Genomic DNA, 20,707 nt, shown 5'->3' with positions numbered 1-20,707 from the left:
AGAATTGACAGGACATCAGAATAAGACTCCAACTATTTATTATGAACATTATGTAACAACTTAAAATATTCGTATTGCAATAGAATCCAAAATTATATTCAGCCAGCAACAGTTTCCAGTTTGTTTTAAAAATGTTGTTCTCTTTAGCAAGTTCCCAACAAACACTGGGATGCATTTCAAATGGTCCCGTATTTCCTACATTGATGCAATAGTTGCCCAGCTCCCATAGAGAACCATTTGAGAGGCAGCCACAGAGTGTACAGATTAATACTGAAGAGGCCCCTGACCGAACGGACCTTAGCAGGGGAACAGATGACTCCTAAACGATGTCACTCATAAAACGCATCGTCGCTGGAGGAAGTATAATATCACAAATTATAAAAAATACTGGATGGGTCGAGCCTTAAAATGCTGATTGGCTGAAAGCCGTGGTATATCAGACCCGTATACCACGGGTATGATAAAACATTTATTTTTACTGTTCTAATTATGTTGGTAACCAGTTTATAATGGCAATAAGGCACCTCGGGGGTTTGTGATATGGCCAATAAGAACAGCCCTTAGCCGTGGTATATTGGCCATATATCACACCTCCTCGGGCGTCATTGCTTAATTAGAGGTCGTCTCTGAAATGGCACCCTATTTCCTTAGTGCACTACTTTTGATTTGGATTAATAGGGTAGTAGTGCACTACTTTAGACCAGGGCCTATAGGGTAGTAGTTGTACATACTGAATACTTTTCTGTATCATAAGTAGCATGAGTACAGTTGTTCACTACTGCCGTTTTGAAAAGGTTTTCTGTGGTTTGTTTGAATAACGTAACAGAACAGCAGTTCAATTCTTTCACTGAGTTATAGTGGTATTAAAATATTTCCTTTTAAATACTTAAAATATTCTTATTGGTTATACCTGTGTCTTTCAGTAAAACGTTTTTTTTTTTTTTCTCATTTCACCAACAAGCAAATAAATTACTTTACAATTATTTAAATGTTATGTTTTTGTTTTAAAAAGTGAAAACTTTTTTTTAAGCACATTACATTTTATTTTTTTTAGCTTTGCTGCAGTAGTAGTTGCCAGAATTAACAACAAAATTAAATCAGTATCTCAACCGTCTTCCAACTAACCAGATGCAATAATTAAAAACATCCCTGGGTTTAAGGTCAAACCAAGGTGCATTGGAGCAACAGTGGAATAACCCTGTAACCCTTTTCAGTCACAGCACTTCAGAAGAAAAAACCTTCAGCTTGGATGATGCTTAGATTGACATTACTACAAAATAGCAGTACTGTGAAAAAAAAATCTATTCTCCACATACATTTTCACAGTAAATTAACTTAAGAGAGTACTGCTTACAATACAATAACACTCATTTGCTAAATGTTTAGAATTAGTAACGCATTCCAATAGATGATAGTTCACAGCAGATGATAGTTGGTTCCAGTGTTCTAGAATAAGTTCTAGGTGGTTCTAGAAGGACATGATGGTTCTCTGGATGATGTCAGCACACTCTCTGACCTCGTGGTCTTTAATGATGAGGGGAGGGGCCAGACGGATGATGTCACCGTGGGTGGGCTTGGCCAACAGTCCGTTGTCACGGAGACGGATGCACACTCTCCAGGCATCATAGTCTGAGTGGGAAGAAAAGTGAGCACACGCACGCACACACACGTGTCAGGGGTCAAAGCTTCAGCCTACAGAGAAACAATTACAAAACCCAAGCAGGGCTCTAGAACAATTTATTGTTTAAAAAGTGAGGAGCACAACAGATTTCTATATATCTCTGATATTTAAATTGATTGCGATATAGCCAATTTAAAGCTCATGTGTAAATAAATTTGTTTAGCTTTTTATACTAAACTGTTGATCCAAAATACCTGACATTAAAATGACAGTCATTTGGAATATTAGGTTTTTACATTGTGTAAAAGCACTACCTATTGAGATGCATTACAGAAAATGATACAGCGTCTCTTTAAGAGCGTTAAGTTAGCTAGTGAAGACATGCAACAGGTCAGTGAGATTATTATATCAAGTTTCCTGCAATTCTACTCATTTTGCCATGGGGTGAAGAGAAATGTTTGCAGTTTTGAATATGATATCTAAGTGATTTCACATCAGATACAGCCATACCTTTAGTCTCCTTGATGACGATGGCATTGAGGAGGCCCTTTCCCCGGACGATGGGGACGATCTCTTTAGGAAGCTTTGACAGTTCTGACCTCAGCAACTGGCCCATCTTCTCAGCGTTCTCCGCCAGCTTCTCTTCCTCCAGAACCTGTCAGAGAGGACAACATACTGTTAGGTCTGTTACTACCTCAAATCAGCCTGACTAACCGGTGTCTGCATATAGCCTCACTACTGTATATAGCCTCGCTACTGTTTTTCACTGTCTTTATACTGTTGTTTTTATTTCTTTACTTACCCATTGTTCACCTAATACCTTTTTTGCACTATTGGTTAGAGCCTGTAAGTAAGCATTTAACTGTAAGGTCTAATACCTGTTGTATTCGGCACACGTGACAAACTTTGATTTGATTTTAAGGGTTCTATTGCAGCCAGTATTGTTAACTACATATTCAGTGACCCAACACAGTGAACTAGTGTACGCACAACACAATAAACAGTGCCATGAACAGCCACAAATCTCATTTATAGTTGTAGATCTTAGTCCATATTGGAGGGTTTAATGAGAGATAACTTCGTGTGAAAGCAGCGGTTGACCGCGGCGTGTTAGCAATCACTCAGAGGAGATAGGAGCCCAAGTTCTGTGTTCAGAGCAGATAGGATGATCCCACCCACTGCTTTGAAGCACTCTCAGCTGTCTGTTGCTCTGGAGAGTATCCCGTCTTACTAAACCAGCTAGTCAGATGCTGTCTGTTGCTCTGGGGAGTATCCCGTCTTACTAAACCAACTAGTCAGATACAGATACGATGACTTGACTGCTTGAGGGAATGAATGAGACACTACATTCTGGTCCAATATCTCAAACCAAAATCATGGGCATTAATATGGAGTTGGTCCCCCCGTTGCCGCTATAACAGTCTCCACTCTTCTGGGAAGGCTTTCCACTAGATGTTGGAACATTGCTGCGGGGACTTTAGCATTAGTGAGGTCGGGCACTTATGTTGGGGCGATTAGGCCTGGCTCGCAGTCGGTGTTCCAATTCATCCTAAACTTGTTTGATGGAGTTGAGGTCAGGGCTCTGTGCAGGCCAGTCAAGTTCTTCCACACCTGCCTCGACAAACCATTTCTGTATGGACCTCACTTTCTGCACGGGGGCATTATAATGCTGAAACGAGGAAAGGGCCTTCTCCAAACTGTTTCCACAAAGCACAGAATTGTCTAGAACATCATTGTATGCTGTAGCGTTAAGAGATCCCTTTAATGGAACTAAGGGGCCCGAACCATGAAAAACAGTCCCAGACCATTATTCCTCCTCCACCGAACTTTACAGTTGGCACGATGCATTGGGGCAGGTAGCGTTCTCCTGGCATCCGCCATCCGCCAGATTTGTCTGTCGGACTGCCAATGGTTAAGCGTGATTGGCATTGCGCCTGGTGATCTAAGCATTGTGTGTGGCTGCTCGGCCATGGAAACCCATTTCATCAAGCTCCTGGCGAACAGTGCTTGTCATGATGTGGCTTCCAGAGGCAGTTTGTCCTCGGTTGCAACACTCACTACCGAATTCCAAACTATTTTTTACGCGCTTCAGCAGTCGGCGGTCCTGTGAGCTTGTGTGGCCTACCACTTCGCGGCTGAGCCGTTGTTGCTCCTAGACGTTCTCCACTTCACAATAACAGCACTTACAATTCACCAGGGCAGATCAGGCAGGGCAAAAAGTTTATGAACTAACTTGCTGGAAAGGTGGCATCCTATGACGGTGCCACATTGAAAGTCGCTGAGCTCTTCAGTAAGGCCATTCTACTGCCACTGTTTGTCTATGGAGATGACATGGCTTTGTGCTCGATTTTATACACCTGTCAGCAACGGGTGTGGCTGAAATAGCCAAATCGACTAATTTGAAGGGGCGTCCACATACTTCTGGCCATGCAGTGTATATGACTGCCTGGACTGATGGATGGAGTCACCCAAGACATCCAGCCTAGCCAAAGCTAAAGTGGGACTGTTGTTTCTTCAACGTGTCAATGTTTGAATCTATACCTCCGTTTTGGATTTGTCCACATTTTCAAGTGTGCGGGGTCTCCATCTCTCCTAATGGTTGAATCTGTCCATAGCCAAATAACTAACTAGCTGAATCTATCATAGCCAAATAACTAACTAGCTAACTAAGTAAATAAAAGCTACCTCTAGAGCTGCCATGGCAACGCCACAGGCCAGAGGGTTTCCTCCGTAGGTAGAGCCGTGCTCTCCAGGCTTGATGGTCAGCATCACCTCATCATCACACAGCACCGCAGATACCTGGCAGGACAAGGTTTATATCAGAGACTGACATGATCCAGTCACAACATGACCCAGTCCCATCAGTCCCAACATGACCCAAATGACCCAGTCAACATGAACCAGTCACCACATGATCAGAGACTGACATGACCCAGTCCCAACATGACCCAGTCCCAACATGACCCAGTCCCAACATGACCCAGTCCCATCAGTCCCAACATGACCCAGTCCCATCAGTCCCAACATGACCCAGTCCCAACATGACCCAGTCTCAACATGACCCAGTCTCAACATGACCCAGTCTCATCAGTCCCATCAGTCCCAACATGACCCAGTCCCATCAGTCCCAACATGACCCAGTCCCATCAGTCCCATCAGTCCCAACATGACCCAGTCCCATCAGTCCCAACATGACCCAGTCCCAACATGACCCAGTCCCAACATGACCCAGTCCCATCAGTCCCAACATGACCCAGTCCCATCAGTCCCAACATGACCCAGTCCCATCAGTCCCAACATGACCCAGTCCCATCAGTCCCAACATGACCCAGTCCCATCAGTCCCAACATGACCCAGTCCCATCAGTCCCAACATGACCCAGTCCCATCAGTCCCAACATGACCCAGTCCCATCAGTCCCAACATGACCCAGTCCCATCAGTCCCAACATGACCCAGTCCCATCAGTCCCAACATGACCCAGTCCCATCAGTCCCAACATGACCCAGTCCCATCAGTCCCAACATGACCCAGTCCCATCAGTCCCAACATGACCCAGTCCCATCAGTCCCAACATGACCCAGTCCCATCAGTCCCAACATGACCCAGTCCCATCAGTCCCAACATGACCCAGTCCCATCAGTCCCAACATGACCCAGTCCCATCAGTCCCAACATGACCCAGTCCCATCAGTCCCAACATGACCCAGTCCCATCAGTCCCAACATGACCCAGTCCCATCAGTCCCAACATGACCCAGTCCCATCAGTCCCAACATGACCCAGTCCCATCAGTCCCAACATGACCCAGTCCCATCAGTCCCAACATGACCCAGTCCCATCAGTCCCAACATGACCCAGTCCCATCAGTCCCAACATGACCCAGTCCCATCAGTCCCAACATGACCCAGTCCCATCAGTCCCAACATGACCCAGTCCCATCAGTCCCAACATGACCCAGTCCCATCAGTCCCAACATGACCCAGTCCCATCAGTCCCAACATGACCCAGTCCCATCAGTCCCAACATGACCCAGTCCCATCAGTCCCAACATGACCCAGTCCCATCAGTCCCAACATGACCCAGTCCCATCAGTCCCAACATGACCCAGTCCCATCAGTCAATGACCAACATGACCCAACAGTCCCAACATGACCCAGTCCCAACAGTCCCAACATGACCCAACAGTCCCAACATGACCCAACAGTCCCAACATGACCCAGTCCCATCAGTCCCAACATGACCCAGTCCCATCATGACCCAGTCCCAACAGTCCCAACATGACCCAACAGTCCCAACATGACCCAACAGTCCCAACATGACCCAACAGTCCCAACATGACCCAACAGTCCCAACATGACCCAACAGTCCCAACATGACCCAACAGTCCCAACATGACCCAACAGTCCCAACATGCTGAATAAGCAGTGAGTCAGTCACAAAAGGAAGTGAATTAAACAATGAATATTCATGTATTGATGCGACCCATCCCATACTAAATTATTAGACGGCATTTTTCATTCAGTAAATCAAATGAGTACAACATGGCAGAGAAAGTAGTGTAACAGCGTTGTGTTACTCACAGGGTAGACTCCTCCTGACAGAGCCTTTCCTAGGATCACGATGTCCGGCCGTACTTCCTCATGGTCCACGGCCAGCCGTCTGCCCGTACGGGCCAGTCCAGTCTGCACCTCATCGGCTATGAACAGCACCTAGACATGGAACAGAGAGATATTAGTAGAGTCTATGTATGACTGGGTCTCTACACTACAGCCAGCTCTAGTCCAGTCTGTACCTCATCAGCTATGAACAGCACCTAAACACCATGCAGCAGGAAATATCAATCACATTTAATTTATAAAGCTCTTTTTATTAAAAAAAAACAGTAGTTGCCACAAAGTGATTTATAATAACCTGGTCTCTAGACCCAAGCACAGGGAAGCACAGTTATAAGGAAAAAGCTATATCAGTATTTTATTTTACAAAAAACAAAAAATGGACAGATGGAACAATCAACCAAAAGTGTGGGGGGGGAAAATGTCCGTTTCCAAAGACAAAAGATCAACCGTTGATTCTCAAGGCTTAACAGTACAGTGTGTGCGTTTGTGTGTTAATGCTGAAACGTCTCGTACTCACGTTGTTCTGAGTGCAGAGCTGTCTGACAGTAGTGAGATACCCAGCATCAGGAACTACCACACCAGCCTCTCCCTGAATGGGCTCCACCATGAAGGCTGCTACGTTCGGGTCCTGAAGAGCTTTCTGGAACAACCAGCAGCACACAGTCAGTGATAACACATAACAAGTTACCCATGATCATCTCAATGGATTTACAAGGGCTGGAGACACTCCCTTCGCTGTATGTATGTATGTATGTATGTATGTATGTATGTATGTATGTATAAACACACATACACACACTAACACAATATAGAAGGACAATTTCCCCAGACCTAGACTTTGTCTGGACTAAGCATCCTTCAAACAGGACTAGGCCTGATCTGTCTCCAGGAAACCTGGCCTGTAGAGTAGTAACATTAAGGTTCAGTATTATAGAAGGTATAGTCACGCCAGCCCCGTACCTCCAGAGCAGGGATATCGTTATAAGGGATGAGCCCAAAGCCGGGCATGAAGGGACCGAAGCCCTCGTAACTGCTAGGATCTGTAGAGCTAGAGATGGCCGCCATGGTTCGTCCCCAGAAGTTACCATCTACAGAGGAGAAGGTTAGCCACGTTACAATTAGTATCCTTTCTTCTATGGTGTTCATCACACAAGTCAGAGTTCCAATGCATTCTGCCATGTGAGGGAACTAAATGAACTCGAATACGATTACAGGAAATATGGAATTCAATAACATTGTAACAAATCTAGCTGCAAGCAGCCATGGCGGGGTTCAAGCCCTATGGCACCACCGTAGCAATGATTGTACTGCACTAGAAAAAGTGTATTACAGGAATGCACAGGTAGAATAGACAGGGACAAACACCCTGTATCTCAGGACATGATGGGAAACCAAAAAAAAGATGCTGTATATTGACTTACTTGCAAAGATAATTTTCGCCTGATTCTTGGGAACGCCCTTCACAGTGTAGGCCCACTTACGGGCCAGCTTACAGGCCGTCTCGCCGCCCTCCACACCTGGTCCACAAAAAGGGAAAGAACATTAGTTACGTCACTACTATACTTAGAATTGACATGTTGTATACCACGGACCGCCACAGCAGATATCAGACAGCTAGTGAGCAGTCTCTCCATCCTCCACACCTTGTCAAGGGGAGAGATGTTGCTCTCAGGACGCACTGGAAGTCATGTTGTGTCATGGAACTGGTCCTGAACACCAGATATCAGGCCTCCTAACCTGTGTTCACGGGCAGTACATAACAGACCTCCTAACCTGTGTTCACGGGCAGTACATAACAGACCTCCTAACCTGTGTTCACGGGCAGTACATATAAGACCTCATATCAGGCCTCCTAACCTGTGTTCCACGGGCAGTACATATCAGACCTCCTAACCTGTGTTCCACGGGCAGTACATAACAGACCTCCTAACCTGTGTTCACGGGCAGTACATATAAGACCTCATATCAGGCCTCCTAACCTGTGTTCCACGGGCAGTACATATCAGACCTCCTAACCTGTGTTCCACGGGCAGTACATATAAGACCTCATATCAGGCCTCCTAACCTGTGTTCACGGGCAGTACATATAAGACCTCATATCAGGCCTCCTAACCTGTGTTCCACGGGCAGTACATATCAGACCTCCTAACCTGTGTTCACGGGCAGTACATGTCAGGCCTCCTAACCTGTGTTCACGGGCAGTACATATCAGGCCTCCTAACCTGTGTTCACGGGAAATACATATCAGGCCTCCTAACCTGTGTTCATGGGCAGGTCATATCAGGCCTCCTTACCTGTGTTCACAGGCAGTACATATCAGACCTCCTAACCTGTGTTCATGGGCAGTACTTTGTCGTATCCAAACAGGGTGGTGATGTACTCCTCGTAGGCCCCCAGGATGTCGTTGTAGAAGGCCCGGGAGGTCAAGGTGAGCTTGGAGGCCTGGGCGTTCAGAGCAGCGATGATCTTGGGGTGGCAGTGGCCCTGGTTCACTGCGCTGTAGGCGCTCAGGAAGTCATAGTATCTGTTGCCCTCCACGTCCCACAAATACAGACCTGGGGAGGAGATGATACAGAGCAGAGGGGGGGGTTGGGAACAGCTACTGGAATCAAGCCTTGTCCCGAACCAGAACGACCCATAGGGCAGTAGCCTGAGGCAGCTTGATGTACAGTAGACAGGACACTAGTCTGTCAGGTACTAGAACACATGCGCAGATACTGTGTACGAGTGTGTTTGAGAGCAATGATCACAATAACTGCAGTGCTGTTCGTGGCAAAGCCATAACGCAGTCTACCTTTAACGCCCCGACACAGAGTCCACCTTTTAACACAGGATCTCTGTGGGCTCACTCACTCACCCTTTCCCTTCTCCAGCGCCACAGGAAGTGGGTGGTAGTTGTGTGCTCCATACTTCTCCTCTCTGGCATACACCTCCTCAGCGGTGAGCGGCTGGTCCATCTTCAGTTTGGAGGCAGCGGTAGAGGCAGGACGCGTCCCAGAGTGGACAGCTCTGGTCAGGGCCGGGGCAGCGCTCCTCAGGCTGTGGCTCAGTTTGGAAATCATCTTTGCAATTGGATTAATGTCTTCTACAGTCTGCACAGAGAGAGAGAGAGAGACAGAGAGAGGTGTGTTCATTAGGCACCAAACAGAAGAAAATAGACTGAAACAAGTAGGTCTGCTACAGTCAACACAGGAAGGGATTGAATTTATTTTGGTTAACAGACATATAGAACAAAAATGTACAAATGTGGACCCAGAGGATATCACTTGAAAGTATTAATTAAAATGCTCGTTTCCAAAGTGGAAAACAATAACAAATATAACGATTTTAAAAAAGACAAGACGACAAACAACCATAAATACATTAATTTATATTGACATCCTAAAAAGTGCCACATATATATATATAAAAAATTCATTGCACATCCTACCTATCGTTGACATAGATACACCTGACCAGCAGTAGGGAGCAGAAGGGGCAGTGGGATGGTTTCTCCTACTTAGACAATCTTGTCCAAATGAAAAGCTTTTAAAGCCATTTCTACTGTTTTCCTTTGCTTGATCTCCAAGGGGAGGTTATTCCATAGACTAATGCCTGTATAGAAAAACGTACTGTTTACACTTGGGATTTTACAAGACATAAAATACTGACTCTGGTATTGTAACGGTGTTGGTTATAGACCATATCAACGTGGTTTTTCCATATAACCTGGGGAACGATCATTTAAGATGTCAAACATATAATGAAGTTTAAGTTGATCCACTCTGGTCTCCAAAGGCAACAAGCCCACCTCCCAGAACTCCTGTACCCCTATGTGGGTCTTATTCAGCATATACCGGATAACATTATGTGGGTCCTAGTGGGGGGGGGGGACGACATTCAGCATATACCGGATAACATTATGTGGGTCCTGGGGGGGGGGTCATTCTGCATATACCGGATAACATTGTGGGTCCTAGGGGGGGACATTCAGCATATACCAGATAACATTATTTTGAATGACCTGGATTCTCTTGATCAGCTGTTTTGATAGCCGACTATACCAAGCAGAGCAGGCATAATCAAAATGACACTGAATCAAGGTTGAGACACGCAGTTTCTTAACTTTGATGTTACAATAAAAACAATTAAATTTGTTCCGTCATTTTAGATAATTTTTTTTCAGCAATCAGGTCTCCAGAAAGGAAGGGATTGATCTAGGGACACACCAAGATAAGTTACTTGTTTTAGATTCAATCTCCTCGCCTGCACATCTTGTTAGCCCTAAGCAATCTACGTTTTGTTCCAAACAAAATTGATTGTTTTTCGCAAATATAGCGACAAATTTGTCGTCAGTCAACCAATCTCAACAAAAAAAAAACCTTACTCAGGGTCTCCTCTATGTAAACTGTATCCTTCGCTGATACCAGTATGGCTGAATCATCAGCATAAATCAGGAGTTTGCACTTTACTGTATCTGGCATATCATTAACGTATATAAGAAATTAGAGTGGCCCTAAAACGGATCCCTGCGGTACTCCACGGGATATTTCTTTGGCCTCTGAAAGAACATCTCATCTGTTCTGTTGGTCAGATGAGACCTAAACCAATTCCCTGCAGCATCATTTAGACCCATGCATTTCAGTTTCATCAGGAGAATATCATTGGTCCACAGTGTCAAAAGTTTTCTGTAAGTCTAACATGACCATACCTGTATAGTTCCCCCTTCTCACTTTCCTACTTAATGTGGTCAAAAAGGTGGATAACACAAGTATCAGTGGAATTAGCTGTTCTAAAGCCAGATTGGAATACAGATATAAGTTTGTTCTACAGAAGGTATCCCTCAAGTTGATTAAAAACAAATCTCTCAACTTTGGATAAGGTGCTGAGGATCAACACAGGCCTGTAGTTTTGTACCTTTTTTTTTTTACTGCTCTTGTGGAGCAGAACCACCCGGGAAATGTACCACTACTAATAGAAAACGCTTACAATATGGGTTATCATTTTAGCAGTGACACAAGCACTATCCTTTATTAATCTTGCAGGAACGTTATCGAGCCCAGTTGCTTTGTTTGTGCTCATTAAACATAGTAGATTGGAAACGTTGTCCTCTTATCATGCACAGCTCAAAAAAACATTTGGGATAGGTGGTGTATTCATTAGGCACCAAACGGAAGAAAATGTACTGGGACGTCTCCTAATGAATACACCCATCTCTTTCCCTGTGTAGACGTCCCAGTACATTTTCTACCTTTTGGTGCCTAATGAATACACCTCCTAGTAGAGATGTATTCATTAGGCATCGTTAACATTTAGAAGAAAAAAAATCCCATACCGAAAAGTTTAGTTATTACAAAAATGACCATTAACAGGTCCAAATCATCATCAAGGGACAAATATTTATTTTTTTACAAATACGTAATGCAACAAGGAGAGATGCATCTTTCAAATGATTTGCCATAGATAAAGCGCTCCGCACGTCATCAGATATAAAGCGCTCCGCACGTCATCGTTGCTAACAGTTGGGGGAAAAAAATGGCACGAGAGTGAGACAGGGAAGAGACAGCAGGGAAATCCTGTATGGCAATACTTTGAGAAATTACATGAGAAGGTGATGAAATGCAAACTTTTGCGAGTTGGAAATGAGCTAGACTGGCAGTACAGGTCCAATGCTGAAAGGAAGGCACCGTGAGACCCATCCCACCGCTGAAAGGAAGGCACCGTGAGACCCAAACCACCGCTGAAAGGAAGGCACCGTGAGACCCAACCCACCGCTGAAAGGAAGGCACCGTGAGACCCAACCCACCGCTGAAAGGAAGGCACCGTGAGACCCAACCCACCGCTGAAAGGAAGGCACCGTGAGACCCAACCCACCGCTGAAAGTAAGGCACCGTGAGACCCAGCAGTGCAATGAGGGACGGAGGGAGAAAAATCACAGTGCTGATTACAGAAACGATTGGAGTTGATATGCAACAATTGTCAAATGGTAGAAGAAGTCCGCTTCAATACCTTAACGGCTATCTAGAACCAGACTACAAGATGCCATTTCGACAAACCATGACGGCCCTGATGGAGAAATTGTACAATGATTGCACTGCAAGTACAAAGCGTGAGCCAAGCTCTCAAACACCATAACGTGACGTTAACAGATTGTTCAACGTCTATGATCACGCCGTCATACATCACTGCAATGAGCCATCACACTGATGAGAAGTGGGACATGAAGTCCCATGTACTGACAACATGGAGAAGAGGCACACAGCAGAGAACCTAAAACAGCAGTAAGTACCATCGTTGCTGAGTGGGCGGGGGACAGCAGTAAGTACCATCGTTGCTGAGTGGGCGGGGGACAGCAGTAAGTACCATCGTTGCTGAGTGGGCGGGGGACAGCAGTAAGTACCATCGTTGCTGAGTGGGCGGGGGACAGCAGTAAGTACCATCGTTGCTGAGTGGGCGAGGGACAGCAGTAAGTACCATCGTTGCTGAGTGGGCGGGGGACAGCAGTAGGGGTTCCACTAGTTACCACAGCCAAGAAGTCAAAACTGGCTTTATTATAAAAAAATTCACAAAAACACAAAAAGTATATTTTTGGTCTTATTTTAAGGTTAGGCATAAGGTTATCAGTGTGGTTACGGTTATGTTTAAAATCACATTTTAAGAAGATAAATTGTTGAAATAGGCTTTATGACTGTGGTAACTAGTGAGGACCGGTAGGTAGGTAGGTAGGTAGGTAGGTTGCCAGGACAGTGGGTGATTCAACTGCACTGCCCCGTAGTAGTTATACACAGAACCATATTTGGATTGTGAATTCCCGTCATTTAAAAAAAAGAAAACATTTAAAATGATTTAAAAAAAATGTAATATTAAGAATTGTTTTACATTGGTCACATTCCTAGGTCATTAGGCACAAAACAGAAGAAAATGCACTGGAACGTCTGCTACAGTCTACAAAGTTCCCCGTTTCACTCCGTATCAGACCGTTTTATTCCGTTTCGTTCCTACTGAACACAGCCCACAAGTTAACGATAACAAGAGATCACCCAGGTTCTAGAGTAACATAAAACCTTAAGCAGAAGTCTCAATGGCAATGGGACACAGAGCTCCTGGTAGCTGTGATCACATTGGTCATAGGAACAGATCAAAGATCAGCACCCCCTCCCCCTAATTCAGACCTTAACCATCAGGGGGTGAACTCACAAAACTGACCTGGCCACAAAGGGTGGTTGGTACAGCCTGTCCTCGTCCAACCCTGGCCACAAAGGGTGGTGGATACATGCTGTGATAATGATATGCCAGCCTGGCATCAGTATGTGATCCTCCACTCAGTGTTTATTCAGCAGGCAGGAAATGCTGAGCTGCACTTCTCTTTCAGACACAGCTGCACAATAGAAGACCTGACCTCTGGATGAACTGGGTTCACATCAACTAACCCCATACTATTTAATGAACTGTAGTGTTCACTTGTTCCTGACCTTTTCTCTCTCTGATTGGCAGCACTATTGCTATGGAAACAACGTAGGAGTCCAGGAAGGTCTAGTGAAAGAGTGCAGGCTAGACTGAGTTGGTATGCTGCAATAAAAGGAGAGATACTACACTGCAGTTAAAGAGAACAGGCAATCACATGACTTGAGTCTGATTCATTGATCTAGATGAGATGATCAAGTGACACTACAAATTGAATGAGTCTGACCGACACATTGGAAAGGCTTTATAGGGCTCTAAGTTACACCTCTTTACACGTGGCTCTTCATGATATTATCAAAACTTCCTAGCTGAGAAATAGGGACAAACCTTACCTATAAAAAAACACCAGTTAACATTTGACCAATTCTAAGAGCTTGTCGTTCACTAGATAGTTTAATGCTTCAGTTCACTTCCAGTTACAAAATAAAATAAAAAATAACATATTTTATCTACAGGACAACTAAATCCACGTGGATTGAACAGTAGGGAGACAGAAGCTCAACACCACTATGGAGTAATCAGTAATCAACTACGACAGACTAGAGGTCGACCGATTCATAGATGCCGATTTCAAGTTTTCGTAACAAAAATCGTTAATCTGCATTTTTGGACGCTGATTATATATTGCAATCCATGAGAAGACTGTGTGGCAGGCTGACCACCTGTTACGCGAGTGCAGGCAGCAGCCAGGAGCCATGGTAAATTGCTAGCTAGCATTAAACTTATCTTATAAAATGTCACGCCCTGACCATGGTAAGCTGTTATTTTCTATGGTAGATTGGTCAGGGCGTGACAGGGTGTTTTTCTATGTTTTGTATTTCTATGTTGGGTTTGTTTGGGATGATCTCCAATTAGAGGCAGCTTGTCCTCGCCGTCTCTAATTGGAGATCATACTTAAGTAGTTTTTTTCCCCCCCACCTGGTGTTGTGGGATCTTGTTTTTGTATTGCTCAGTGAAGCCTGCAGAACGTGACGTTCGTGTTTCTTTGTTTATTGTTTTTGTAGTGTTCTGAGTTAATAATAAATATTTATCATGAGCACTCAACACGCTGCACCTTGGTCTACTCCTTACGACGATCGTCACATAAAAAAAAAACAATCTTAACATAATTACTAGTTAACTACACATGGTTGATGATATTACTAGTTTAACTATCTTGTCCTGTGTTGCATATAATCAATGCGGTAACAGAAATCGTGTCACTTCTCTTGCGTTCTGTGCAAGCAGAATCAGGGTATATGCAGCAGTTTGAGCCGCGTGGCTCGTTGCGAACTGTGTGAATACCATTTCTTCCTAACAAAGACCGTAATTAATTTGCCAGAATTTTACATAATTATGACATAACATTCAAAGTTGTGCAACGTAACAGCAATATTTAGACTTAGGTTGCCACCCGTTCAATAAAAAACAGAACAGTTCTGTATTTCACCGAAAGAATAAACGTTTTGTTTTCGAAATTATAGTTTCCGGATTTGACCATATTAATGACCTAAGGCTTGTATTTCTGTGTGTTTAATATAATTAAGTCTATGATTTGATATTTAATAGAGCAGTCTGACTGAGCGGTGGTAGGCAGCAGCAGGCTCGTAAGCATTTATTCAAACAGCACTTTACTGCGTTATCAAGCAGCTCTTAGCAATGCTTCAAGCATTGGCTGTTTATGACTTCAAGCCTATCAACTCCTGAGATTAGGCTGGCAATCCTATAGCGCCTATAAGAACATCCAATAGTCAAAGGTATATGAAATACAAATGGTATAGAGAGAAATAGTCCTATAATAACTACAACCTAAAACTTCTTAACTGGGAATATTGAAGACCCATGTTAAAAAGGAACCACCAGCTTTCATACGTTCTGAGCAAGGAACTTAAACGTTAGCTTTTTTTACATGGCACATATTGCACTTTTACTTTCTTCTCCAACATTGCATTATTTAAACCAAATTGAGCATGTTTCATTATTTATTTGAGACTAAATTGATTTTATTTATGTATTATATTAAGTTAAAATAAGTGTTCGTTGTTCATTCAGTATTGTTGTAATTGTCATTACAAATAAATATATAAAATAATAAATTATTTAAAAATTTTAAATTAAAATCTGACGATTAATCGGAATTGGCTTTTTTTGGTCCTCCAATAATTCGTATCGGCGTGTAAAAATCATAATCGGTCGACCTCTAGTACAGACGGTAAACAAAGTGAGTCAGTCAGGAGCCAGTTCCATCAAGGTTAATGTCTGTCCCATGAGACAATGTTTGATTTGCCACTCTAGCCTGTCCAAATTGGTCATGGAAGGCGATAGGTTGTGGCGGCACCGCCTCCCAAAACACACCCCATGTACATTACAAGCCACAGCTAAATTAAGACCAGGCCAACTCACAGGCCATGTGACCCACCACAAGACCAGAGTTCACAGACTGAAACAGGGAGGGACTCACTCACTACCTCAACTTGTCCAATAAGGGGAAAAACACATTTTATTATTCCGTTGCAAAATGTGTTTTTGCTACAGTTAAGCACTAATTAATACGACCAAGAGTTCGCCTCCCTCTATCCCTCAGGTCAGCTGACTACCACAGCAGCAGTAGCAGCATGACCCAGTATCTATGCTTATATGTTGCTATTATCTATTCTCACAGCTTATGAAAAGCTGTAATTACCAATCAATCAGTCTCACCAGAAATGCATTCACTGGCTACTGGCCCAAGGCTCCTACCCAAGTGTTATAACATGGAGATATTTATGTTATCTTTATTTAACCAGGTAGGCAAGTTGAGAACAAGTTCTCATTTACAACTGTGACCTGGCCAAGAAAAAGCAAAGCAGTTCGACACAAAAAACAACACAGAAATACACATGGAATAAACAAACAGTCAAAAATACAGTAAAAAGTCTATATACAGTGTGCAAATGAGGTAGAATAAGGGAGGTAAGGCAATAAATAGGCCATGGTGGCAAAGAAATTACAATATAGCAGTTAAATACCGGAATGGTCGACGTGCAGAAGATGAATGTGCAAATAGAGATACTGGGGTGCAAAGGAGCAAGATAAATAAATACAGTATGGGGATGAGGTAGTTGGATGGGCTGTTTACAGGTGCAGTGATCTGTGAGCTGCTCTGACAGCTGATGCTTAAAGCTAGTGAGGGAGATATGAGTCTCCAGCTTCAGTGATTTTTGAAGTTCGTTCCAGTCATTGGCAGCAGAGAACTGGAAGGAGAGACGGTCGAAGGAGGAATTGGCTTTGGGGGTGACCAATGAAATATACCTGCTGGAGCGCGTGCTACGGGTGGGTGCTGCTATAGTGACCAGTGAGCTGAGATAAGGCGAGGGTTTACCTAGCAGAGACTTGTAGATGACCTGGAGCCAGATATGGGCTTGTGGGAACACTAACCCTGACAAGGTGTGTATCAATTTAATATTTAGTTTTTAGAAAAATATTTGTGGCTGATATGAAAGATAAAGTCCTTATGCTTCCAAAACCGTACCGCAAGCAACGAGTGTTAACGTTCAGATTGAGCGTCGGGACTCTTAACAAAACTCCGCTGTAGAGAAGACTCCTTTGTCCAATGACTCTTATGTGTAATGTAATGAACCCACAGTTATAGCTAGCTCAGGGCAGGTGAATAATCAAAATATAACATTGTTTGGTTTAAGTGATTGACTCTTGAAGTGTTTTAACAACTCGTCTGGCAAGGCTTCTTAGCCATCACTTGTTCAACAACCAGTGCTTAATTTTACCAGGATCAGCACCTCTCAGATTTTGACTGTTCATTCCTGGTCCCCGCGTCGCCCGGATCCGTCCCCCGCGTCGCCCGGATCCGTCCCCCATTGCGGCATGATTTACTAATTGTTTCACTGTATACATTCTAACAAAAACAGAGTTAAAATCAAGTTGCCTACTCGTTATTTATCCTCTCCCCCACCCCACCCCCCAGAAAAACCATTGGGTAAAAAGCATAAGGATCCTGTGTAGTCATCCTATCCTGCCACACTGATTCCAGACCTGCTCTCTTATTTGTACATAGAGGTTATGGGGAGGGGCGGTGGGGTAAGTAACTGATCTTGACACAGGTCTTGGTAATGGTGGTCAGCTAGTGATTTACGTAGGGACATCTTCACATAGGAGACTACTTGCTTAGGCTTACTGAAATTGAAATCTGGGAAAATCAAATTTAAAAAAAAAAAATGGACAAGAAAAAGCAAAACCGAGTTTGTTGACGTTTTTCCAAGTACAAATATCCAGAGAAAAATGGTGAATCGAACCCGAAAACGAGCCAGAGAACAGTCAGCGCCGGAGAGGAGTATAAGGCAAACTGCTCCTGATGGAGATGCCTTAGCTAGCAGCGCTGCTAATCCTGACAGTTCAGCGTCACCACCTCCACTAGCTAGTAGGCCTACTGGCTAGCAGCGCTGCTAATCCTGACAGTTCAACGTCACCACCTCCACTAGCTAGTAGTCCTACTGGCTAGCAGCGCTGCTAATCCTGACAGTTCAGCGTCACCACCTCCACTAGCTAGTTGTCCTACTGGCTAGCAGCGCTGCTAATCCTGACAGTTCAGCGTCACCACCTCCACTAGCTAGTTGTCCTACTGGCTAGCAGCGCTGCTAATCCTGACAGTTGAAGAAGCGTCTTCGGCTAATTGACATCATTTGAGTCAATTGGACGTTTACCTGTGGATATATTTCAAGTGATACACCTCAGAAGCTTCTAAAGCCATGACATCATTTTCTGGAATTTTCCAAGCTGTTTAAAGGCAGTCAACTATGTGTATGTAAACTTCTGACCCACTGGAATTGTGATACAGTGAATTATAAGTGAAATAATCTGTCTGTAAACAATTGTTGGGAAAATGACATTTGTCATGCACAAAGTAGATGTCCTAACCGACTTGCCAAAACTATAGTTTGTTAACAAGAAATGTGTGGAGTGGTTGAAAAACGAGTTTTAATGACTCCAACATAAGTGTATGTAAACTTCTGACTTCAACTGTACATATGAGATGAGTAATGTCAGATATGTAAACATTCTTAAAGTGACTAGTGATCCATTTATTTAAGTGGCCAATGATTTCAAGTCTGTAGGTAGGCAGCGGCCATCGATGTATTAAATTACATGAAATTCGGGTCTTGTAAGCGCCACAGTTGAGTATGTTTACATATGGTCGGGTGTTCTGCTGTGACGTCTAAAAAAAAATGTTGCAGCACATTGATGCTTTAAAAATGTGCCATCAGAAGTAAGGACTTGTGTCAACCCCACCTCTATATTACAGTATATTGGCATATGACCGGGTGTTCTGCTGTGACGTCTAAACTGCTATGGATTAAACAGCACCTTGGAGAGCGCTGTCCATTTCACCACCATAGATAGTAAGAGACGTGGCTGTTCACTCTGCGCTGCTACGTTGTCAGCTTTCTTTTTTCCCCCCTTCACACGTTCCGGGTACCTCACCTCAGAGCACCCCGTCTAGCTCTCACTATGTGTTCCGGCATCTCCCAATTCACTAATTAATAAGCATTGTCAACAACCATCTGTCTTTTCAATTAAAACAGGTCTAGCCTGTTGACACAGAGAGAGTACTAATCCTAGCTAGTTAGCATGAAAACAAGTCTAATTTAGCTAACTGCCCTCCTCACCAACCAACCCTAAAGTTATCTGTCACAGTTCATGGAAAATTACCTGAGCGGTTACTTCATCCTTCATTTAATATTACCATTTATATTAACAATTTTGACTCCTGACATCTGTAACAGATAGCCATCGGTAACATTAAAAGTTAGTCTAAATTGGTAGCTAATATAAATTGTAATTTATAGTTAGTTGCGGGATGAAGCTACCTGAGCCGCTGTTGTTACGAGGTGGCTAGCTACTGTTGCTAGCTATGACATGCTAACTTGCTAGCCAACTTCACCAGTTTGTGCGCTATCGACGAAATATGGTTTATTTTGGGTTGGAAATTGTAGTTTTAACTAACTACATTCGTCAGCTAAACCAAATGGTATTGCAAACGCCACTTTAGCTAGCTAGCTAGCTAACTACTAGCTGTAACTACGTTACGTGATAAAACGCCGCCTAGCAACCGATACCTACCCTGCCTGCTAGAGCTGTCTAACCGGAGAAACTCCTGCCACCAAGCTAGTTAACTAATCACTCAAAATTAACGTGTACTTTCACTCGAATGACAATTAAAAAATATTACCTTACCTGTTGAAAAATAACGTGGTTTTTTGAATGTCCAGAAAACCTCAAAGCCACTTGTCAGATCCCCCCGGCGGCCGTGTTCAGTCAGGAGCGAACGCTGTTGTGAACTAGTTCAGCTGCGTCAACTGCTTTAGGTTCGCTGTTGTGAACTAGTTCAGCTGCGTCACCTGCTTTAAGTTCACTGTTGTGAACTAGTTCAGCTGCGTCAACTGCTTTAGGTTCCCTGTTGTGAACTAGTTCAGCTGCGTCAACTAGTTCAGCTGCGTCAACTGCTTTAGGTTCGCTGTTGTGAACTAGTTCAGCTGCGTCACCTGCTTTAGGTTCGCTGTTGTGAACTAGTTCAGCTATGTCAACTGCTTTAGGTTCACTGTCCTGACCCGCCCCAGATGTTGTCGCTCTATATCTATATCTATCTATTATATCTATATCTATCTATTATATCTATATAATATATCTATCTATTATATCTATATCTATATAACATATCTATATATCTATCTATTATATCTATATAACATATCTATATAACATAAACTCATTTTGGATTGAGTGGATAGGCAATATGCTCAGGCAATATCAACAAATCACTGCGATGATGTTGGGTCACATTTCTACGTTTTCATTTGTGCATAAATACTGTCATGCCTACTGCCTATTTGTTTCCTATTTTGTTGTATTTAAAAAAGCTTTTTTGTTTGTTTGTTTTTAAATTATGTTCTTTAGAAGAGCAAGTGTGATCTCTTTTTTTAAATTCATCATAATCAATGGGAAACATGTCAAGGTGCGAAGTTCATGATTTGAATAGCTTAGTCTTCATTTTGCAT

At 43.5% G+C, this 20,707-nt stretch overlaps 1 protein-coding gene across 3 annotated transcripts; it reads right to left on the bottom strand.

Annotated features, from left to right (window-relative positions):
* Positions 1–21: 21 nt before the first annotated feature.
* On the bottom strand, positions 22–20,176 carry LOC106608869 (ornithine aminotransferase, mitochondrial). 3 transcript variants are annotated; one of them, XM_014207060.2, is made up of 10 exons: positions 19,887–20,176; positions 9,094–9,328; positions 8,567–8,791; positions 7,658–7,753; positions 7,197–7,324; positions 6,754–6,876; positions 6,201–6,329; positions 4,307–4,420; positions 2,132–2,276; positions 22–1,629 (listed from the first exon to the last, which is right to left on the bottom strand). In XM_014207060.2, exons 2-10 carry the CDS (start codon positions 9,296–9,298, stop codon positions 1,469–1,471), a joined length of 1,326 nt encoding a protein of 441 aa, XP_014062535.1. In that variant the 5' UTR covers positions 9,299–9,328; positions 19,887–20,176; the 3' UTR covers positions 22–1,468. The 3 variants fall into 3 exon arrangements, with proteins under 3 accessions (XP_014062535.1, XP_014062541.1, XP_045543714.1); XM_014207066.2 differs by having other exon boundaries at positions 19,882–20,046; XM_045687758.1 differs by lacking the exons at positions 8,567–8,791; positions 9,094–9,328; positions 19,887–20,176 and adding an exon at positions 8,046–8,052.
* Between the last annotated feature and the right edge of the window lie 531 nt (positions 20,177–20,707).

This window comes from Salmo salar, chromosome ssa01 (genome assembly GCF_905237065.1).
Source record: "Salmo salar chromosome ssa01, Ssal_v3.1, whole genome shotgun sequence".
NCBI lineage: Eukaryota > Metazoa > Chordata > Actinopteri > Salmoniformes > Salmonidae > Salmo > Salmo salar.
Note: the sequence above shows the minus strand (reverse complement) of the source record. Positions and strands in the feature narration are given on the sequence as shown.